Here is a 24,084-nt window from a genome sequence, read left to right on the forward strand (position 1 = left end):
AATTGTTTACAGTGAGCATATGCCAAATTTAACTTCATTGTTATCTTAATTGGCTTATTTTGGAGTGTATGTTTGGAAGCACATATGGGAATTATAGATAAAATAATAGTGCAACCTATTTCAGTATCAGAGGTTGAGGAGGGCAAAGTCAAAGGTAGTGCCTTCTTCGGTAGGAACATAGAGCCATGAGATCATTTCTTGCAATGACTGGTCTTTTTATACTTGTTCTTCTAGGCCTTTAGTTGCTGTTAGACAGCTGGCAATATTTTGTTGTAGAATATGTGAAATTCTGTAGATTGACCAGTGAACTAAATGAATAACTTAAGTTCGATCTTTATATCTTGCATGTTTGGTGTATGCACTTTATTTTAAAACAAAAACTTCTGCCTTTGGGGTTATGTTAGAAAGGAAAAGGTAAACAGTTTTTGTTACACAGAAATGAAAACTTTTAGGTGTCCAAAAAAGTTATAATATATATGACCAAATATTAGTATACTTACTATTAAATTTCTGTAAGCCATGATAATAGAAAAATGGGCAAAGGGTGTGACAAAGCAATTTAATACAAATGGCCAGTAGACATGTGCAAATACATTTTACTCATTAGTAATAATCAAAGAAGTATAAATAAATATAAATAAAATAAGTGGAATGTGTTTTTATTTATTTATTTTTTAAAGAAGTTACATTTCAAAGATTTATAATTCCTGAGATTGGTAAGAAAGTAGGGAGATTGATATTCTCAGATACTGTTGGAGATTGTCTCCTGAAACAGGTGTACTGGTTTACACAATGTGGCAGAAAGTATCAAAGACCATATAAATGTTCATGCCCTTTGACCTACCAATTTCCACTTTCATTAATTTATTCCAAGGAAATAATAATTATGGATATTTATAAGTGTATATACACACACACACACACACACACACACACACAGACACAGGGACGTTCATCAAAATAATGAAAAACTTGTAATGTCTTAAATGCACATCAATAGAGATTGGTTAAATAATTCCATATTATGGGATACTTTGCAGCCATTAAAAATTAAATTGTACAAGAATATTCTATGTGGGAAAATATGATATATTGCTAATAAAAAAAGGTTATGAAGCTAATTATAGGGAACAGTTTTTATTTATAAACATCCCAGCTAAGCATATATGTATTCATGTATAGAAAGAAAGCAAACATACTAGCATATTGATGGTGGTAGTGGGATTACTGGCAAGACAGTTTTCCCCAGCCATCCGTAACTCCACTCACCTCGAAGCATTTTTTTCTTCTTCTAGTTTTCTGCAGTCAGAATACACTAGATTTGTACTAGAGAAGAAAATACATTGTTTTTTAAAAAAGAGATTCTCAATATGTGATTAGATAACAATTTATGCTGAATTTCAGGTAACACCAGTTGTTGCTCTTTCCAATGAGTCCTGGTCCATGTCATTTGCAAAATACCTTGAACTTAGGTTTTATGGGCACCAGTACACCCGTAGAGCCAATGCTGAGCCGTGTGGTCACTCCATCCACCATGATTATCACCAGTATTTCTCCTATAACCAGATGGTGGCATCTTTCAGGTAAGAAGTCTGAGCGACCTTGTCACAATCACATACTCCCTGGAAGGCTTTGTAACGTTTCCAGTATTACTAGATTGAATTAATTTTTGGTGTGTGTTGTTCCCCATTCCCACTCTTGCAAAGGCAGAGGGCCATACTCTGTGAAGAGCTTTCAGTGTTATTATTTTATTTAATCCTTTAAGAAATATGTATTATTATCACCCTAACTTAGAGAGCTTACAGCTGACAAATAGAGCTAGCAAGTCATGATCCATGATTCTTGCTACTGCAGGTATTACTCTTAACCATTGTTTTTCCATCTGAGAGCTTATCAGAATTTTTGCTAAGACATTACTTAGCATAAGGGTAATCGGATATTCCGGATAGAGCTAAAATCACTAGTTCAAAGAATGGGTATTTACACTTGTTTTTTTTTTTTTTTTTTTTTAATTAATTTATTTATTTATGGCTGTGTTGGGTCTTCGTTTCTGTGCGAGGGCCTTCTCCAGTTGCGGCAAGTGGGGGCCACTCTTCATCGCGGTGCGCGGGCCTCTCACCACCGCGGCCTCTCTCGCTGCGGAGCACAGGCTCCAGACGCGCAGGCCCAGCAACTGTGGCTCACGGGCCCAGTTGCTCCGTGGCATGTGGGATCTTCCCAGACCAGGGCCCGAACCCATGTCCCCTGCATTGGCAGGCAGACTCTCAACCACTGCGCCACCAGGGAAGCCCTACACTTGTTTTTAAATGATTTGAGAAAGCCTTCGGGCTCTGCCTTCAGAATATACCCAGAACATGTCTCACCACCTTCACCACTACCACTCTGGACTGAACCTCTGTTGTCTTTTACTAGATTATGGCACTAACCTCAGTCAGTTTCCTTTTGGCCTTAACCCGCTGCAGCCTGTTCTCAACACAGCAGTCAGAGTGGTCCTGTTATATGAAAATCAACTCAGGCCACTCATGTGCTCTAGAGCCTCCAGTGGGTGTCTGTTTCACCCTGAGTGAAGGCCAGAGTCCATTTACGGGCCTGTGAGCCCCTACATGCTCTGGCTTCTCACCCTCTACTACTCCCGCCTCGCTCACCGTACTTCAGCCTCACTGGCCTCCTGGCTGGACCTCAGCTATGTCAGGTAGGCTCCTACCTGGGAGCCCTGCACTTGATCTTCCGTCTCTGAGCTGCCTGCTCCCAGATATCTGCCTACTTTTCCTTATTTCCTGCAGGTCTCTGTTCAGATTTCACCTGCCCTGACTCCCTCTCACCCCTGGCACTCCTTGCTTCCCTTTCCTGCTTTATTTTGCCCTGTAGCACCTACTATCTGGCGTAAGATATGTTTTAAGTATTTGTTTTTGTTTATCGCCGAAGTCTTATTATTCCTGAATCCAACGAGAGCAAGAATTTTGGCCCTTACTCCATGCTGTATCTCAGCACCTAAAACAGCATCTGACACATAATAGGCACAAATAGGCACACAAATAGGAAATACTTGTAATTGAACCCTATTTCCTTTTTTAAGCAAGAGCTATTAACCATGAACCCAGGGCCTAGGTGGGATATAGCATTTACTAGACATCATGAACTTCAGGTGGAAAGGAAACTCACAAAGAATCCTTGGGAACTGAGAAGGTAGTGAATACCTGTGTCTAAGCTAATTGTAGGAAGGAGTCCCTCTCCTCATTCATGGAGGTTTATATCCCAGTCATTTGTTTTTAAAGCACATGAGAATGGCCTCGGGGGATAAATGATGACCTCACAATGCAAGGGAAAAATAAAACAAAATCTTTTTAAAACTGGGGAGGATATTTGTAATGTCTGAAAGTTGCCTTCAGTATTTTTGATTGTTTTAAAAATGCCATTTCATAGAAACTTTATGATCTCTTGCACCTCATAGGACTTAGTTGGCTGTCATGATACACCTCTACTCAAACTATTAAAATATTTTTCACTTTTCTACTATTACTTGTATTTTTTCCTCTCAGTTATTCTCCCATTCGGCTTCTTGAAGTGTGTGTTCCACTTCCCAAAATATTCATTAAACGTCAGGTGCCACTAAAAGTGTCCCTTCTTCAGGATCTGAAGGACTTCTTTCAAAAGTAAGTTTTATTTTCTTTGATCATCTGTTTTTGTTTAGTACTGCCTGAAATCTAAACTATTTTAAATATCATGTTTGTTCATTTAGCTTTCTTTGAAAACAAAAATAACCTATTTTTCTAATTGTATGTTATATATGCCTGATGTAAAAAAGGAAAAGTGTAGACAGTTCATAAAAGTATTAACAAAGAAGTCAAACGCTCTCAGGCATAACAACTATTAAAATTTTGATATACGTCCTTTTTTGTTCTGCAAAATTGTATGTGATTCTTAATTAGGTAAGACCTAGGTAAAGTTTTGTGTGTACATCTTTTTTCTACTTGTGTGAGATTAGACAATTTGATTCTGACTTTTCTAAAGTGTTTAATATTGTTTATATTTATATTGTTAGAGTTTCACAGGTATATCTTGCTGTGGATGAAAGACTCGCATCTTTGAAAACTGATACATTTAGCAAAACAAGAGAGGAGAAAATGGAAGATATCTTTGCACAAAAAGAGGTAATTCATTTTTCTGACAGAAACCCAAATGTTAGCTGTGAACTTGTTAGAGGTTCCTTTTGGGGTGTGTCTCAGATTGCTGGAGTGCTTTCTGTTCCTCGTAGATGGAAGAAAGCGAGTTCAAGAACTGGACTGAGAAGATGCAAGCACGGCTCCTGTCTTCCTCTGTGGAGACCCCTCAGCAACTGCAGTCGGTCTTCGAGTCACTCATCGCCAAGAAACAAAGCCTCTGCGAAGTGCTGCAGGCTTGGAATAACAGGTGTGACTTTGCAGTTTGGTGTTTCCTTTATATTATTGCAAAATTTGCTCTGCTATCATGTTTTTGATGTAAATGTCCTTATTAATTCGGATGTTTCCTTTTACTCTCAAGTTGTAGGAGCTTTATTTTTATTGCCACTACCACCCTCCACCTCTTTCATCCTTTAAAGTGTAGGTTGTGAAGATAAAAAAAACAAAGATGAGAATAGCCTTCATTGCTGTTTCAAGTACAGTGTGTGTGCTTACTGAATCTAATTTATCTGTATTAGTACGTCATGGAGTGATTATTGGGTTTTAGGCCATGACTTTCAACTCTATTATTTTGTGTATCTTGTACCTTTATTTAAATATTTATTTGGGGAAATATTTCCCTTTAATGCTTATTGAAAAGTTCAGTTAGATTATTATAGCATTTATTTATTGAGCACTTGGATCATGCTAGGCACTAAGTAAGGCAGTAGATGGACATGCACTCTTTTATTTGATTTTGAGTCCTACAATGTATATATACTGATTCCATTTTACACAGGAAACTGTGGCTTTACGAGACTAAGGGATTTGCCCAAGTTATATAGCTGTTAATTGTCAGAGCTCGGCTTTGAGCCCAGGTCTGTTGGTCTTTAACACCCGTATTTTTTACGTTATGTTTTATTGTCTCATTATAACTTGCTATTCTTTTATAACTATAGTTGTATCAGTAACAAGTGATTAATTGATTAGAAAGAAAACAAAAATTTAGTCTTAGTTATGTACAGTTTTAAAATCTATTGCATTTGAAATAGGAAAATCTAATTCTTGTGGTTTCAAAGTTATAAGGAGAATATGTGTAAACATTATTCAGGATATTAGAAGGAAAATCATATTCTTTTCTCTTTTCCTTTTTTTCATTAACTATAGGTTGCAGGACCTTTTCCAGCAAGAGAAGGGTAGAAAGCGGCCTTCAGTTCCTCCAAGTCCTGGAAGACTGAGGCAAGGGGAAGAAAGCAAGGTAATGAAATGTAGTTTTGTCTTTGGGCCTATATATATTGGTATAGATATAATTAATTTCTCTTATGACACTTAGAAGTGGTAGTTTAAGGACTTCCCTGGTGGTGCAGTGGTTAAGAATCCACCTGCCAACGCAGGGGACATGGGTTCGATCCCTGGTCTGGGAAGATCCCACATGCCACGGAGCAACTAAGCCCGTGTGCCACAATTACTGAGCCTGTGCCCTAGAGCCCGCGAACCACAACTACTGAAGCCTGTGCACCTAGAGCCCATGCTCCACAACAAGAGAAGCCAATGCAATGAGAAGCCCGTGCACCACAACGAAGAGTAGCCCCCGCTCGTCGCAACTAGAAAAGCCCACGTGCAGCAGTGAAGACCCAACGCAGCCAAAAAAAAATAAAGTGGTAGCTTAATATATACTTTATTAATAATAGTAGGAGTTTTTAATTTTGAAGTTATGAGGTTTCTTGGTGGTGTGACCTGGATTAATTTTTTTTGTCTTAGCCTGAAATAAAATACATTATAATTCATTTATTGGAAACATTTATCAAAAGCTACTGTCTACTGGCATCACTGAGGATAGTATCACAGAGGCAGTAAGTGCTATAAAGGAGAAGGTGTGGATGTGCTGAGTGTATAATAGAGTCCTAATTTACTATGAGTTTTGGGTGTTCTTATCTCTGTGCTTAAGTGAGAAGCTTTTCTTAAGGGGTCTGCACCAGGTTAGTTCTACGTGTTGATTTAATTAACCTTTCCTAACTGTATTTTCTCTTGCTGCACAGCACATTACCCCAAACTTAGTGACCCAAAACATAAATTTATTATCTCACAGTATGTCAGGACTCTGGCACAGTGTGGCTGGGTTCTCTGCTCACAGAACTGAGATGAAGGTTTTGGCCAGGGCCGTTACCTGAGGCTCAGGATCTTCTTCCAAGCTCATCTAGGTTGTTGGCAGAGTTCAATTCCTAGTGGTTATAGGACTGAGGTCCCCCATTTGTTGCTGGCAGTTGACTAGAGATGATTCTCAACTCCTAGAGGCTGCCTGATTCCTTACATGTGGCTCTGTTCATCTTCAAAGCCTACAGCAGTGGATTGAATCCTTTTCATGTTTCAAATCTCTGAATTCTTCTGCTGTGTCTGACCTCTGGACACAGATTTAAAGGGCACATGTGATTAGATCAGGCCTACCTGGTTAAGCTCCGTAGTTTAAGGTTAACTGATTTGGGACCTTACATATATGGTAAAATCCCTTCACAACAGTATCTGGATTAATGTTTGGTTGAATAACTGTGTGTGTGTGTGTATGCCAGGGGGCGGAGTTCCTGGGGGCCATCACAGAATTCTGCTTACCATGCTAACCATGAACAGATGAGTTAATGTCAGTATATTATAAGGGCTTAATATTCTGTTATGAGGGCTTTTGAGAGAATATCTTTTTGTACAAGTGTGTAGTATCTGTAGCAGAGTATTTTCATGGAATGATGGGTTCCAGTGCCTTGGATCTTTGTGTTATTTAGTAACACTGTGTAACTGAATTCTTCCTTTTTGTCTCATAAATAACTGTGTAGGAATCACTTTTCCTTAAAGTTTAGGTGAGAGTAAGAATAAGAATTACTGAAGATGATTTATTAGTATTTGCCAAGTAGTTTAGGACAATTAACGGCTATCACAAACTGCTAGTGGCCTTTCTGTTTGCTTACTGATGAAACAGTGAAGCTAGTGGTGTAAGACCTCTCATTATAATATTGAGACATAGAATTGAAAATACAAAATCAGTCAGTAGATAATCATTTATCTTTCTGAAAGATGGAAAGTTGATTTGACAATCTGTAGCACTGCCTTTGTATTCATTCATTTGATAAATAGTTCTTGAGTGCTTTTAGGCACTGTTCTGAGTGCAAGGAATTCACGTTTGTGAATGAAGGCCATAGTTATTGTCCCTATGGAGCGTTTATCTAATGAGACTGACAATAAACAGATGAACCAATAAACATTTAAAAAACAAATGGAAACAAGGCTATGAAGAAAAAATTAAGAGAAATGGAGAGTATTGCTAGGGGAGTAGGTGATGCTGAGTTATTTTATATAGGGTGCCCAGGGAGGTCTCTCTGGTATGGTGAACAAATCAAAGAACATTTTAAGTAGCAATCTAAGAAATGACTTTGTAATGAAATTGTACACAGGGCTCATAGTCATTTAAAATGTATCTTATCTATGGATAATGGGACTTGTGAAAGTCCAGTGGGTAATCAAAGATTACTAGGCTTAATGGATAATCATAAGTAGTTCCTAGATGCTTTAATGGGTTTGTGAGCCACTGTTTAGAACAGTATTCTCAAAGTGTATGGTTCAAGGATCCTGGGGGTCCAAGACCCTTTTCAAGGGCTCCACAAGGTTTCTCTTTTTCTTTTTTAATTAATTAATTAATTTACGGCTGTGTTGGGTCTTCATTGCTGCGCACGGGCTTTCTCTAGTTGTGGCGAGCAGGGGCTACTCTTTGCTGCGGTGCACGGGCTTCTCATTGCTGTGGCCTCTCCTGTTGCAGAGCATGGGCTTTGGGCGCGTGGGCTTCAGTAGTTGTGGCACACGGGCTCAGTAGTTGTGGCTCATGGGCTTAGTTGCTCCGCAGCTTGTGGGATCTTCCTGGACCAGGGATCGAACCCGTGTCCCCTGCATTGGCAGGAGGATTCTTAACCACTGCGCCACCAGGGAAACCTTCCCTTTTTCAACTGTATATCTGTCTGAGGCTAGATTTTCTTTATATACTTCAATCATAATAATATAGCTCAACAGGTTAAATGCAGAAGTCAGAGAGGAATTTAACTGTCTTCTATTAAGCTAGGCATTAAAGTATTTGTAGAAGTATAAAACACTGCCACTCTTAACAATTTTTTCTTAAAAATCTATTTTTAATTAAAATATGTTTTTTATGTTAATATGTAATGGGCTTATTATTGTTATTTTTAAATGAATTAATAAATGCACGTTCTATAACTTTTTCAGTTTCAATTTTCTAATAAGGAAAAATTGGACGATATAACCCACATAAACAAAAGCTATCTGAGTGTCTTAATAATTCTTAAGAGGTTGAAAGGGTCTTGAGGCCAAAATGGTTAAGATTCACTGGGTTAAAAAAATTTTTTTTTAAATTAAAAATTTTAAATTTAATGTTTCCTTAAGAACAGAGTATTTTGTTCTCTACAGATAAGCGCAATGGATGCATCTCCACGGAATGCTTCTCCAGGACTTCAGAATGGGGAAAAAGGTTGGTCCTTGAGTCTGGTGATCACCTGCCATTGAATTTAAGACATTTCTTAGTCTATAAGTTGTTTTTAACTACTAAATATTGAGAATTTTTTTCTGTTGCAATTGGACATAGACTTTTTTTTCCTTCCTGTAAAACGTTTATAGCACTATAAGTTTAAGATTATCATAAAGTACATTGCATAAGATAAGTTAGGCTATAGAAGTACATGATAAATAGAGTAGACTGCTTTTAGGGAAAGAACAAAAGACAAAAGGAAACTGAATTTCTGTCTTGACTGTTACGAAGTCAACTGCCAGGTTTCATGGAAAAAAATCTTATAAAGTTTAATTTATATTTTTATATTACTAAAATCTTTTCCAGACTTAATTTTTCCTTAGTATTTCATAGAGTAACTTTTCTAGGTGCTTTCCTAGAAAATTGGTAGGGAAATTTACTTAGACTATCTTTGTAGAACAAGAGCTCAACTCAGAATTCTTGGCATTTTTCTATCATAAGTAAGTGAATTTCCCCCCTGAGAATAAGCATGTGATTTTTTCCCCCCAGTAGTGTCATAATTGCATTCTCTATTAAATTGAATGAACTAATATTTAGGTAGGCATTATGGTCTAGTGCAAAGAATATGGCATAGGAGCCGGAATTGGTTGCCAGTCACAGTGCTGTCACTAAGATCTGATTGGGGTCAAATCATATAACCTGTCTGGATTTTTGTATCCATTTCTAAAATATGCACTGAAATGGCCTACGTAACTTTTAAGAAGCTAAAATTCTTTGGTTTATGAAGTAGAAATAGGAGTTGGCATTTTAAAAACATTGCTGTTAGATAGAAATGGACATAATGTTTTAAAGTGACTCATTTGCACTCTGTTTTTCTTTAGAGGACCGCTTCTTAGCTACCCTGTCCAGTCAGAGCTCCACCAATTCCCCCCACCTCCAGCTGCCCACTCCTCCCGAAGGCGTGCCTGAGCAGGCCGTGGGAGGGCCTCCAGAACTTGATACCGCCAGCAGTTCCGAAGGTACAGGTCAAGTCACTTTTACTGCACTTCATCCAGTAGAGACAAACACGCTAAGTGCTGTGACACAGTGCTTTCTTAGCCCTTATGATTTAAAGTTTTTACTATTGAAAGGGCTCTTTTAGATGTAGCTTTTTACCATATCCCTTCTTCAGTTGCACTGCTTGACATGTAAATATCTCAGTAACAAAATGTTATTCAGCTTCATCTACTTTCTGGGGCTATTACTTTCTTAAGTCTCATTAAAGCACATGATTTTTGCCTTGTAAGAAAGAAAGAGAAATTGCAGCCATTTGTCTAACAACAAATATTTGTTTCACTAATAACAAATTTATACCTTTTTTCTTGCTTTCCTTGCTTTCTGTTTAAGCACCAACTACTTAATTGTAGCGTAAACTTTAAAAATAACTTTTAAATTGCAGTTAAGCTCAGATGTAATAGCCACAGTGTGCATAACTGAGTTGAAGTGGCAACAGGAACAGCTGTGACTGAGTTCACGCATGCTCGGCCAGTAATTACGCCATGGCTGCCGCCTGGCCCTGTGACGGTAAGAGGCCATCGGTTGCAGGATGATCTCAACTTCAAACATGTTGAAATGTAAAAAAAAAAAAACGAGCCACTTGGGGTCAGTGCTATGTATGCTTCACTGTTGCTTCCTGTTTGATAGTCATTATTCCTAGATCAAAAATCTTACACCATAATTGGTAATTATGGTGTGCACATGTCTGTGTTCCAAAAAGGAAATGAAATATAGTTGACGCTTTATACTTTCTTGTACTCTTTCTGAATATTAACGTATAAATAGAGTATTTTTCATTCTAGATGTATTTGATGGACATTTGCTGGGATCCGCAGACAGCCAGGTGAAGGAAAAATCAACCATGAAAGCCATCTTTGCAAATTTGCTTCCAGGAAACAGCTATAACCCTATTCCGTTTCCTTTGTAAGTATTATAAAAGCCAGTGGCTGTTGGGTGGTTTTATTTTTACTTCATTTAAAAAATCTCTCTATAGATATACTCTCTACATATTTAAATATGTTTATTTAACTGTATATATGTATTTCTCAATCCAAAATTATACTTCATCATAGTAAAAGAGATGTCTTTTGGTATAATATGATTTGTAGAACATGTAATCATTATATAGTAAATGAGTGGATAAAAAAGCATTAACTAATATTACTTAATGCTTAAGAGTACTGATTCTGAAAAGAATTGCTTATATATATATATTATTAAGATATACTGCTACATCTATTGATCTCATAATCATAAAAACATATTGCTGATTGTATATGAGGCTATTACTGACCCAGTAGTTTACTGGGACGTGATGCTTTTTTAATAGTGATGATGAATTGCAATGGCTATACAAGTTTTCGTGTTATCTTGTTTGTACTGGACTCACTCAAGAGTGGGGAAAAACATAGGCTGGCTTTCTACACTGCCAGTGTGGAAAGCTTTGTTTGGAGTGATGATTCCAGAACCCTCTGATTTGAAAAACAATTCTGATAATTTTCAGTTGTCTTCAAAATCTTTCTGTTGATGTATTTTCCTTGGCTGTTTGTTCAAGTTCTGCATACATTTTGGCTTAATTATATTCTTGTAATTGTACATTATTTAGTTAACTTAAAATTGTCCTGAGATTTACTTGTAATAGTGCTAATGGTTTGTATGTGTGATTTTCTGCTAATTTTGTTCTGATTTATGTATTTAAAAATTTTGAACAGTGATCCAGATAAACACTACTTAATGTATGAACATGAACGAGTGCCCATTGCAGTCTGTGAGAAGGAGCCCAGCTCCATCATTGCTTTTGCTCTCAGGTATTATTCATGGGGCTTTTTCACCTATGGTTATATCTTTATATTTTATGTGTATTTATTAATTGCTGTATTTTGAATTCTGTTACATAGAGTAGAGCAAAATATAAGTAAATGTAAAATATTAAATATAAGTAAAAGAATATATTCTTTGGGTGTGACAGCTTATTCTTTTTGTATCTGATAATGTACTCTTTACCCAAATAATAACAGGATGATTCTTAAGCTTCTAATAATTAAATTAACTAGGCAAGTTATTTACTAATCCTTATATCCTTTAACCATTCTCTGTATTATGTATCCATTGTATCCTTTCCTTTGCTTTATTTATTGGCATAATACTTGGCACATATCTGCCTTATATCATCTGAATGTTGTTTTTGTATTCTTCATTCATTTCCTTCCTGCTTCCCACACATAGCAGGTAAAGTTTCCTTACTTAGAGTAATGCTGTTCCTATGCCTTAACCCATTTACATGCCCACAGTTATCATGTGTCTTAAAGAAGGACCCCTCGTTAAAAATATTTATATATCATGTCTAAAAGAACAAAGCTTTTTAATCTTAATGGTATCTTGGCAGTGGTAGAACCTAGTTTAAGTAGAATCTAAGATGTTTAATAAAAAACATTTTTTTTCCTCTTGGAAGACATTGAAATTAAAATTTTATTTTTAATATTGGTTACAAGTTGTCCATTTATCAATAAATATTTGAATGTCTGCAATGTGTGGTATACTAGGTACTGGGTATACAGGGGTAAACAAGATAGATTTATAGGCTTCAGCATTTATGTAGTTTAGAGTTACTATTTGGATAATGAGGAATTTTTTTCCTTTAGAAGATTCCATATGATAAATTTTTTATCTTTGCCTTTTGACGTTTATGAAGACAGTATTTGCTTCTCCTTTTATTGGTTAGACATACTACATTAATAGATAAGAAAGGCAAGAAAGTCAACCAAGAAAAACATATATTTTGTACTATGAGGAAGCAAGTTTTCTAGTTGAGGTCACCTTTTTCTAATGTTTTGGAAAAATAATCCTAAGATGCTTCCCTTGTTCCCTAACATCTGATTTATCTAAATGAGGGCTTCCAGACTGCTAGTCCAAGAGTTGGATTTTTTTGGCCAGTGCAAACTAAAAAAATATGCTTTTTCTTAAAGTTCAGTACCTTTAAGTTGAAAAGTACTCTAAGTTCCTTTCCTCTCTATTATACTAAATGGTGAAGTTTCATGCTTTTCAGTTAGTTGTTCAACCCCTGAAGGCATTTGATCTAAATGTTAGTGTGGAGGCCTTGACAATCATAGTTTAGGATATTGAGCCTGGTTGGTGTGTCGGGTCGTATTTTGTATTATTTTTTGTGAAGACATTGACCTTCTTCATGAAGCTTGTACTTGATAACTTTTGTTAGTTAACTCGTGTTTGTTTAATTATGGATGCTTACAATGATTGTGTTTCTACAATGCAAAGCTTATTCTAAAGCATATGATTTACTTTAAAAGAAGACCATAATGTTTAACATTTTTCAACCTATTTCTACCCTAAGTTGTAAAGAATACCGGAATGCCTTAGAGGAATTGTCCAAAGTGACTCTGCGGAACAGTGCTGAAGAAGGGCTTCCAACAAACAGGTGATTTGCTATTGAGTAAAATCTATTTTCATTGAGCTACGTCATCATTTTCTAGGTGCTCCAACTCCAATTTTATTTTAGCTTATTGTCAATATAAAAGTTTCTAGAATATAGTCAGTGGCACTCATCCTTTAGCCAATAGTTGATAGAACAAAATTCAGGTATAGCAAAAGACCTTAAGAAGTCTCTTAGGATACAGTTTTCTGATAATTTGTCATAGAAGTTCATTGTGTATTGCAGATTTAAACTTTTTTTTTTTTTTTTAGAACATTTTTTTTTTTTTAAGAAATTCACGTTCTTATTGATTGATTGATTGATTGATTGATTGCTGTGTTGGGTCTTCGTTTCTGTGCGAGGGCTTTCTCTAGTTGTGGCAAGCGGGGACCACTCTTCATCGCGTTGCGCAGGCCTCTCACTATCGTGGCCTCTCTTGTTGCGGAGCACAGGCTCCAGATGCGCAGGCTCAGTAATTGTGGCTCACGGGCCCAGTTGCTCCGTGGCATGTGGGATCTTCCCAGACCAGGGCTCGAACCCGTGTCCCCTGCATTGGCAGGCAGATTCTCAACCACTGCGCCACCAGGGAAGCCCTAAACTTTTAACATTTTAAGTTCTCTTTATCGTTTTCATTTAAAAAATAGTAACTTTGAAATTAGTAAACTACTGCTTGATTTTGTAATTTAAAGTATTTATGAATTTTCCATAATAATTAAAGATCTTAACAGTTAAAAAATAAAACAGCCCCCCACCAAACCAGTTCTTTTAAGTGTGTTCAGTATTTTAGACATTTGAGACAGAAATTGTCATAATTGTTGGACTTATGGATGCTAATATAGCTCTGATAGACTTGTGAAAAATATTATAAGAGCCTATACTTTCATATATTTTTCCATACGCTTTTATAGCTTTACATTTTGCTTTTTCTTAAGCCCAGTAGACTTTTCAAGCCTTTTTCTTCCATGCTAACCTGTGTTTATATAAATTATGAAGCAGATTTCTGATATTGTAGGTGGGGTTAGGTGGGGGGTAGATTAATACAGGAATTAGAGTACTTGCTATTTTGTGTCTGAATCATATAAAACCAACTTTTCTTTTGTTTTTCATTTTAGCACTTTAGACAGCAGACCAAAGAGTAGCAGCCCTATTAGATTACCTGAGATCAGTGGAGGACAGACAAACCGTACAGCAGAAGTAGAACCACAACCAAGTAAGATTACAAATAGAGAAGTAATTCATAGTTTTGTTTGTAATTGTGGTTTGAAGAAGAAAACACATTAAATAAGAAATGCCATCTGGCAAGGATATATTACTTCTGGTCTTTGAAATGCAATATGGATGTAAAATTTTTTGTATATCTTGTTTTGTACATATTTCACTTTTCTTTGATTCTTACCTTAAGTTTATTGAATTTGAAACTCCTAGAAACTCATAGGTCTATGCAAAAAGAAGGAGAATCTGCCTTCCTGGCTAGAGCTTTCAGTTTAAAGCATATAACTGAAGAAATATAACAGCAGTTTTTGCTTGTTTGTTTTTGCAGCATTGTTGGCATTGTGAAAAGAACTTTTCATGTATTGTCTCCTTTAATTCCCATAATAACCCCATAAGAGTTATTTGACATATCTCCATTTTTCAGAAAGTAAGTTAAGACTTAGATAATGCAATTTGCTGAAGGTTACACAAGTAATGGGGAGCTGGGATTTGAACTTGGATCTCTTTGACTTTGTCAGTTAGGAATATTCAGTACAAGTAGCAGAAAACTCAAGTGACTATTGGGTCTTGAATGACAGTTTATTTTTCTAAGATAGCAACTGCAGGTAGACAGTTGCTAGCATTGGTTCAGCTACTCAGCATTGTCATGACAACATAGGGGTAGTTTCTCTTTGATTCTCTTAAGTTTTACTCATGGTCAAAAATGTCCCACTTAACCTCTGCACTTGAGGCAGAAGGAAGGGACGTACAAGCTGCAACTGTTCTCTTTTATTGGGAAATTCCCTTCCCCCTTCAATCTCATTGGTTAGAAGTGAGTCTCATGGCCACCCTTTCCTGCAAAGCAGACTGAGAAAGTGGTAAGCAGCATTGTCCTGGTTGGCTTAAATAAATCATGATTCATTTCCTGGGACTCTACACATTGCTGCCTCAAACAAAATTGGAGTTCTGTTAGCAAGGAACAAGGTGGGATTGGATATTAAGGAGGCCATAATGGTGTCTGCTGCCCTACGTAAGCACTTCATGATCGACATTTGATGTGGGTTTTGTTAATGGTAAATGTACAAGATTAGGATCATATGTATTAGTGATATGATGAAGCTCAAAACTAAGAATAAAAGTATAGAGCAAGCTTTAGTGATATTTTTGGTCATCCTGTACTACTTATTTTTGAAAAATGCTAAAACTAAAACTGTATATTTTGCTCTGTTGAAATGTAGGAAGACAGATGATATAAAAACCTTTAACTTTGACGCATTGTAGCTTGGAATACTGTTTTGTATTAGTTTATTTAACTATACTGCGATACTGTAAGAACCCAGCCATAACTTAATCTTGTTGCTGAAGATATTCTGACAGCCTTGGAAAGATATTTTTAAAAGGCCTTCTATATAATTTCTCACATTTTGATATATAACTATCTGAACATTGCTCTTCTTTTATGTTTCTGATGATAAGAGTACTTGACTGCCCCCTAAAGATCCCATAAAACATGTGGAATAATAATCTGTGCAAGTAAAACTATCAGTGTTACTCATATTTATTACTCTCATATAATGGTTACTGCTAACAAAGGAATGAGTTGAAAATTTTTATTTTTCTACCTGCAGTGACCTGTACTTAATATGTTACCTCTTATTTTTAGCCAAAAAGGCTTCTGGAATGTTGTCCTTCTTCCGAGGGACAGCAGGGAAAAGCCCTGATCTCTCTTCCCAGAAGAGAGAGACCTTACGTGGAGCAGATAGTGCTTACTACCAGGTTGGGCAGACGGGCAAGGAGGGAACGGAGAATCAAGGCATTGAGCCTCAAGGTGTGTTAAAGGAGACCAAATATGCTTATTCTAGGTTTCGATTTACTTATTTTAGTTGCTTATGTTCCTTGTAGCTTGAAGTAGATGCTTCTATTGCTGAGACCAGGGCGTTTCCTCTCTTCTCACGCCTTGGTGGGGGTAGAGTGGGAAAACCATGGCGCTTGGAGAATCCAACTGGTTTCAGATGTCATTGCTATCACTTACTGTGTGGTGGAATCAGAAATCCTTACTTTCTGTACTCATGAACTGGAAAAGCAGTGTCTTCCAAGGTTTACTGGGTTTACTGAGGACTAAGGTTTACTGAGGACTAAGTGACATTATACATGTAAAATATCTGTCTCACTACGTAGCTCACAGTATATATTCAAATGTTTTCATCCCACTACCCCCTTGGACGTTTCCTTTCTTTTCCAGTCTCTGTAAGGTGGAAGTTGTTGATACCCACCTTCATTTGGATATTTAAAAAATATATCTACCTGATTGTGTTTGAATACAGGGTTGTTAGACCAGGAGTTGGCAAACTATGCTGACCTGTCTTTGTAAATAAAGTTGTGTTGGAACACAGGCACACCCTTTCGTGTACTTACTGTCTGGCTGTTTTCGCATTATATCGGCAAGTTGAGTAGTTGCAACTGAGTAGAATACTTACCATCTGGTCCTTTACAGGAATAGTTTGGCAACCCCTGGGTTAGATCATGAATTATTTGTTTAAAAAATAGGAACTGCATGATAAGCTTTCATCAGTAATTAAGATATGCGTTAAGTATTCTATAGGCTGCTATTGGGCTCTGATCCTTGGAAGGCATTGGTGCTTTGAAAAAAAAAATTTTGAAATGTGAAACTTAGTGGATGACTTGTTCTTCTAGATATTAAAATGTATTACAACTCTACAATAATTAGAGTGGATCTGGCAGTAGGTTTGCCAGACAAATCAGTCAAATAAAAAAAATAGCTCTGAAGTAGACACTAGTATATTTTCTATATTGTACATATATCTTAGTATATGATAAAGAAAGCATCTCAGACTATTGGGGAAGCATTATTCCATACACAGGGAAAACTGGTCATAAACTCTGGTAAAGAAGCCACACAGAAAGTCGTGATGTTAGAGCTGAGTTATATTATTGCTATCATAGAGATTACTTAACTATAAGAAAAATTATTCTTCAATCTGAATTCTCTGATTTTTAATCTAAAAATTGATCTTTTAAAAGGTACATAGATTTTTATTGTAATTTACACAGTTAATTGTATACATGATGCTTGCTTGAGAGTGACTTGACTAGGATAACATGAATTGACTTGTTTTTAGTGTTATATCAGGGGAAAAAGAAGAGACAAAATGACCTGATAACTATCTAAAACTTTGGCTTTACTAATGATGTTAAATCTTTCAGATGAAGTAGATGGAGGAGATACACAGAAGAAGCAACTCACAAATCCTCATGTGGAGCTCCGTAAGTATGAGATAAATACCTTTGGTTTGGGGACCAGGACTATAATTGAGCAAACTCCATTATTTGAAGCTTCCAGCTTCTCACTAGATAAATATTCTACTCCTTGAAATGAATATTAAGTCTGTGTACTGATGAACATTTGTTTAGTCTAAATTTAGATTATAAAATATACATTATTTTAGAAGGAAATTTATTTATAAATTTAATTAAAATTAAAATTTAATTTATAAATTATAATTTAATGCAATGTCTGATCTTTAAATAATTACTATTTGTATAATCTAGAGCCACAGAGCCTTAATAAGGCATCTAGAATTGTGTGTGTACATGTGAGTGCCAAAAATTTATTATCCAGAATTATAACACTATAGAAAAATTTAAGATGTAAAAGTGCAATGATGAAAATACAGTAACCAGCATAAAATTAGAAATGGGTCTTATTTTCTGTTTGATTTTTCTAGAAATATGAAGGGTGGTCATAAGATGCTCTTTAATCCTTCCTGAAGATAACTTTAACTGAATTGTGATAAACGGGGATGTAGTAGACTTAATGTGAAAAATGCTATCATGGAGAAACTTAAATGATTGCATTTGGTGGGGGTGGGGAGTGAGCAAGAAGGAAAAGGACAAGGTATTTCTGATCCAGAAGAGCTTTTTTTTAAAAAAACACTTCTGTTTATAGAATTTTCCGATGCCAACGCCAAGTTTTACTGTCGGCTCTACTATGCGGGAGAGTTTCATAAGATGCGAGAAGTGATTCTGGGCAGCAGTGAAGAAGATTTCATTCGTTCCCTTTCTCACTCTTCTCCGTGGCAGGCCCGAGGAGGCAAATCAGGAGCTGCCTTTTACGCAACTGAAGGTAAGTCTTTTTAATCATTTACTAATTAAGCGGTATCCATCTTTTTCCCTCGGATAATTTATGAATCCCTTGAACTGAGGTAATACGATACTGCCTTTTTGCAAACATGTTTTTCTTTTTATGCTTGAGAGGATGAAAGAAGCATATTTAAAAGAATATATGATGTATGGTGTGTAATGAGAGACAAATATTGATCAAATCCTTACTAAATTCTTTCTAGTCCTGAGTTTTCCAAATGTAAATAATAACAGAGAACTTCTAGAAGACTCAAAAGGTACCTCAGAGCTCATGAGAGAAAGATAAAAATAGAAACATTTGACCTGAAAACCAGAAGGCCAAGTTCTTAACCTACAAAGTTTTGCAGAAGATCGTGACCATTTTTATTTCACATTCCATTTTCCATACTCACTGAAAGCGAAATTATTTGAGAAAATGGATCAGGAAAGATGTGCTAGATAAGAACTTTCATAACTGTCACTTATTGGATTGTAAACAAAGGAATTTATAACATTTTACTTGGTAGTTAAAAAAAAATAGATCATTTAGCGATGACTTTAGGTGTGGTACTGTCGAAAGTAGAGGTTTCTTGACTATGTAAATCCTCAGAAGCCCTTCCAAACCTTCAATTACTTGAGAGCTGTGTTCTGATCAAAATCTTCTCAGTGGTGTCAGAAAATATCCCTTAAAAATGTGAAGCAAACAAATCATTTGGGATTTTTAGAATGATTTATTTTAGATTACCTCAGTAAATATTGCAATTGAATAAACATGAAATTTTTGCCTTTTAGATGATAGATTCATTTTGAAGCAAATGCCTCGTCTGGAAGTCCAGTCTTTCCTTGACTTTGCACCACACTACTTCAATTATATTACAAATGCTGTTCAACAAAAGGTAGAAACCCAAACCTTGATCTGTAAGTTTACTGGGCTTTTTCACATCCTGAGAGTCCTAATGGCAGTTTTCTCCATGGTAATATGTGAACAGAACCTGGCTAGATCTCTGCTATGCTATTGAGGTGTGGTAGAATGCATGGATTTCAAACTCTTTTTCCTACATATATATATAGAGAGATATAGATTACCCACTTGTCATGAAGCAGTGACCCTTCCGTGAATATGAAAGAGTCACATAGATTTTTTTTCCATTTATGGGTTTATTGCCTATTATTGGAGCAATTATGTCATAATAAAATTAGTGAGTTTGAGAAATTGAGAACGATTACCCCTTGGGAGAATGTTAAAGATCTAATAATTTTATTGGCATTGCTGCTTTACTTGCTTCATAGATTCAAAAGTTTGAGTTTGTTTTAAGGTCCTGTGACTGATCATATTAATAGAAAATCATGTTTGGGTAATACATGAATAGTCCAGATATTGGTATTAAATTAAAATCCTTTTGAAAAATTGAAGTATAGTTGATTTATAGTATTGTATTAGTTTCAAGTGTACAGCACAGTGATTTGGTATTTTTGCAGATTATACTTCATTGTAAGTTGCTACAAGATAATGGCTATAATTCCCTGTGTATATAATATATTCTTATTGCTTATCTGTTTGATACAGAGTAGTTTATTAATCTCATACAAAAAATTTGTCCCTCCCCCATTCCCTTTCCCTTTTGGTAATAACCACAAGCTTGTTTTCTGTATCTAAGTCTGTTTCTGTTTTGCGTGTACATTCATTTGTATTACTTTTAGATTCCACATATAAGTGATATCATACAGTATTTATCTTTCACTGACTTATTTCACTAAGCATAATATTCATAAATAACCCTTTTTGATAAGAGTTTACTTTTTTCTTGATTAGAGGCCCACTGCATTGGCCAAGATTCTTGGAGTTTACAGAATTGGTTATAAGAATTCCCAGAACAACACTGAGAAGAAGCTAGATCTCCTTGTCATGGAAAATCTTTTCTATGGGAGAAAGATGGCACAGGTAAGGATACTGGACTATGCAAAGCGTTTAGCTAGCATTTACCCTTTGTATTTCTGGTTCCTGAACATAATGAATCAGAGAGTAACATGATATTTGATAGTAAATACTAAACTTTGGTTACTAGGCAAAATTTAACTTTTGAGTTATTGAACCCTGTAGGAAAGAATAAAGAGGAATATTGTGGACTGGTCCTAAAATTTAACATATCCAATATCCTAGAAACACAGAATTATAGAAAAAGAAGGCAGATGCAACATAACCGTTTTAAAGATGAAGAAACTGAGGCTCAGAGACATTGAGTACTTTATCAAAGTCACACAGCTATGCCTAGAACTCAGGTTGGTCTAGATTCTAGAACAGTACTCTTCACTGTGCTGGTCCTTGAACTGTTTCCAGTCCGTGGTGCGATGAGAGCTTGTACTAATCAATAGAATGTAATTTAATACACTGCTTTCTTCATCAAGAATGTCTTGCTATGGAAAAAGCATCTGCTGAACTAAATTGTGGGTTTAATGATGTAATTGATTTACATTCTGGCACTAACCTCTCTGTCATCATGAGCCAGGAAAGCCTGTCTAGCAGTGGTCTGTCGAATAACACTTCAGGTCGCACTGGTCTAGTACCCAAGTCTCTGACCTTTGAGTGCATTGCTTTTCCTAATGCCCAGAAATTCCTAGAGATATGCTGTTGCTTCTACATTGTCCTAAGTAATTGCACAGTTTTGGTATCGATACTTAAAGTTTCCTCTGAATGTTTGCATCTGTTTTTTAAACTGCGTTATGATTCAACAATATATTTTTGGAGTTACTTGTTAATGTTTCTTAGAGTTGATTAAATGGGTCAGTATATTTCTGAAATATTTCAATAAATGAGTACCTAGCTATTAATTTCATATGATACAATTACATGACCATGTGTTTTATCTATTGTACAATTACAATGTATGCATTTAATGACTTATGTAAGTTATTAGGTTTTAAAATTAAATTTTAAAGTGTTTATAACAGTAGTGGCTACAAGGAAGCTTTCTGCCTTTTTAATTTAATTAACCATTTGTAACAACTCACACATAAATGACAGAGTTTTCTTTCTGCTAGGTTTTTGATTTGAAGGGTTCACTTCGGAATCGAAACGTAAAAACCGATACCGGGAAAGAGAGTTGTGATGTAGTCCTGCTGGATGAAAATCTCTTAAAGATGGTTCGAGACAACCCTCTGTATATCCGTTCTCATTCCAAAGCTGTGCTGAGAGCCTCAATCCGTAGCGACTCCCAGTTCCTTTCTAGCCACCTCATTATAGATTATTCTTTGCTGGTTGGGCGAGATGATACCAGCAGTGAGCTGGTAGTTGGAATTATAGGTAAGTTGATGCGCATGCCTTATGTATAGTTCATGACTGAAGCCAGAGTAAAATTTGAAGACTATCTGGTCTAGTAATAGCGTATTGAATAATTTCACAAACTTTCATTTGAAATTTTAAAAATAATAGTTTTTCTATTCTGGTACCTTTTATTCAGGTTCCTCATTTCCATTTTCATTATTTTTACCAAAAATATCTGTATTCAAAAGTCACTTGAAGATGAAGCCCTATGAGGTTGTTATGAGCATTAAATGAATTAATATGGTAAAAACCCTTAGGAGAGTCCCTGGCATATTGTCCGCACCTGCAGTATTGCCAGCACTTAATAACTGTTGTAGAAGTAATAGTAATGGTAATTGCGGTTGTCATCTGCTTATATTTATTAAGAGAACCTTTACTGCTAATCTCGCCCCCTGCAACAGATTATATCCGAACATTTACATGGGACAAAAAGCTTGAGATGGTTGTGAAATCAACAGGAATTTTAGGAGGACAAGGTGAGCAGAATTTTTGTTCTGTTTACTCTTTAAACTGTTCTCATTATCTTCCTCATCAGTTAACATATACTAAATGGATACTTTAAAAAAAATTCTAAAACGTAAGTGGTTATCTTTGATTTTATCATCATTTCCAAGGTGATCAAATAATAAGGGGAATTGTTTAGGTGGGGAAATATGGGGTTTTAAATTTGTGTTAAGATGCCAGAGGTTCTCAAAATGATAAGTTAAAAAGGCCAGAAGTTCTGAACAGGAGGTTGTCCTGAATTAACACTTGAAATCCTCTAAGTTCTCTGAGAGCTGCCAGCGCCATTTGTGCTTTTAGACATCTCTCATCTGTAAGCAAGAGCGTCAGCTCCTACCGAGAAGGACCTGTCCCTTGTCATGTGGCACAGTGAACACCCTCCCTCCTTTCTGAGCCCGCCGTGGTGTGTTTGTTTACAGACCATGGCATTTTATGTCTGTTTACATGAAAGAACATAGCCGTTGAAGTCAGTTGTCTTATCAATTATGTAACAGCTTCCTTTTCCCTCTTCTCTTTCATAATCCTAGGTAAAATGCCGACTGTTGTCTCTCCAGAGTTGTATAGGACCAGATTTTGTGAAGCAATGGACAAGTATTTCCTGATGGTACCAGACCACTGGACAGGCTTGGGTCTGAACTGCTGAAACGAAGCACATATTTTGAAATGGACCAGGGAGAAAAGGGACCTGGAACCAAGGACCAAAAATAAGCTACATGTTTTATTCCTTCATCACATTCACCACTGTATGCAAAGCCCTTTTAGTTCTGCGGCTGTGGAGGCCATCTGTAGCCTGAAGGGTTAAAACTCCATGGATTTGCACTTTGGTTTTTGATACCTACAAATGAGCTATCCATAGGCTGGGACGTTGCATGAACATTTTGTTCACTTAAGCTGAAATCTAGGCACATTTTGAAGGGCTGAGGACAAATGTATGGTTAGAGATGAGACAGGGTGAAAAAATGGGTTGTCATATTTGCTAACAATCCTGTTAAGAAAACAGTGTCTCATAGATTATGACTCTCCCGGCATCATATTGGACAGATTCTTTACCTAGAAAGCATTTGTAGAGCTGGTGAATTTGTTTTGTGTTTCTTATGTAACAATTTAATGTTACCTCTTAGCAGAATTTCTGAAACCTTAAAAAAATTCTGAATTGTTTTATTAATGGCCAGTTAAACAAACAGATTGGTACAATCTATTCTTGTTTTACTGAGGAATTTGACTTAAATTGAGAATCCAGTCATGTTCTGCATCTTGCCCTGTTTTCAGGTGTGTTTGATATTTTTCAAGTTCTGTCTCTACTTGTCTGTGGGTGACAGGAGGCTACAGCCATTAACTTTAAGCCTTTTTCTGGACCTGTTTTTTAAGCTTGTTTACAGCTTTTGTGCAAGTAGTATGCTGAACTGCACTTGTCTACCCATGCTCATACTCTAGGTTTTCTCCCACTTTCAGGGAAACATTAGTAAATTAGTCTACAATGACTAAATCCCCAAAGGGATAATTATTAATGAAGGGTTTTTTTTAATATAAAAAATAAATTAGGCCTGATCCAATAAATTGGGTGAAGGAAGCACTTGCTTTATTTTTTATAAACGTAAAGTATCCTTTTCAATATAACTAGCAATTTATGTGACATCTATAAAAATTAAGAAGTTTCCAGTATGGACATCCCTGTTTTCTAACTTTCTGTACCAGTTTCTAGGCCAGTTCTGACTATTGAGAAATGTTAACAGGTAAGATATTCTTAGTGAGAAACTTATTGTTTAATAGAGTTTTTGTTTATTTAAAAAGTGATCAGAAGTATACTAAA

The 24,084-nt window shown here is 36.1% G+C and overlaps 1 protein-coding gene across 8 annotated transcripts in view; it reads left to right on the forward strand.

Annotated features, from left to right (window-relative positions):
• The window catches only part of PIKFYVE (phosphoinositide kinase, FYVE-type zinc finger containing), a 74,355-nt gene extending 50,511 nt beyond the window's left edge, over positions 1 to 23,844 (forward strand). For 6 of the 8 annotated variants that reach the window (XM_059928572.1, XM_059928571.1, XM_059928575.1 and 3 more), the window contains 19 exons: positions 1,405 to 1,583; positions 3,540 to 3,653; positions 4,043 to 4,151; positions 4,256 to 4,410; positions 5,307 to 5,397; positions 8,601 to 8,661; positions 9,540 to 9,677; positions 10,497 to 10,617; positions 11,406 to 11,501; positions 13,043 to 13,126; positions 14,233 to 14,330; positions 15,975 to 16,139; positions 17,537 to 17,596; positions 18,279 to 18,455; positions 19,244 to 19,347; positions 20,265 to 20,393; positions 21,491 to 21,752; positions 22,175 to 22,249; positions 22,802 to 23,844. In XM_059928572.1, the coding sequence (XP_059784555.1) occupies positions 1,405 to 1,583; positions 3,540 to 3,653; positions 4,043 to 4,151; positions 4,256 to 4,410; positions 5,307 to 5,397; positions 8,601 to 8,661; positions 9,540 to 9,677; positions 10,497 to 10,617; positions 11,406 to 11,501; positions 13,043 to 13,126; positions 14,233 to 14,330; positions 15,975 to 16,139; positions 17,537 to 17,596; positions 18,279 to 18,455; positions 19,244 to 19,347; positions 20,265 to 20,393; positions 21,491 to 21,752; positions 22,175 to 22,249; positions 22,802 to 22,917 (2,334 nt within the window). In that variant the 3' untranslated portion in view covers positions 22,918 to 23,844. Of the gene's footprint in view, positions 1 to 1,404; positions 1,584 to 3,539; positions 3,654 to 4,042; positions 4,152 to 4,255; positions 4,411 to 5,306; positions 5,398 to 8,600; positions 8,662 to 9,539; positions 9,678 to 10,496; positions 10,618 to 11,405; positions 11,502 to 13,042; positions 13,127 to 14,232; positions 14,331 to 15,974; positions 16,140 to 17,536; positions 17,597 to 18,278; positions 18,456 to 19,243; positions 19,370 to 20,264; positions 20,394 to 21,490; positions 21,753 to 22,174; positions 22,250 to 22,801 lie in introns of those variants that run through there. The other 2 variants (XM_059928576.1, XM_059928579.1) reach the window with 2 other exon arrangements.
• The last annotated feature ends 240 nt before the right edge of the window (positions 23,845 to 24,084 follow it).

Source organism: Balaenoptera ricei, chromosome 7 (genome assembly GCF_028023285.1).
Source record: "Balaenoptera ricei isolate mBalRic1 chromosome 7, mBalRic1.hap2, whole genome shotgun sequence".
In the NCBI taxonomy this organism is placed as follows: domain Eukaryota; kingdom Metazoa; phylum Chordata; class Mammalia; order Artiodactyla; family Balaenopteridae; genus Balaenoptera; species Balaenoptera ricei.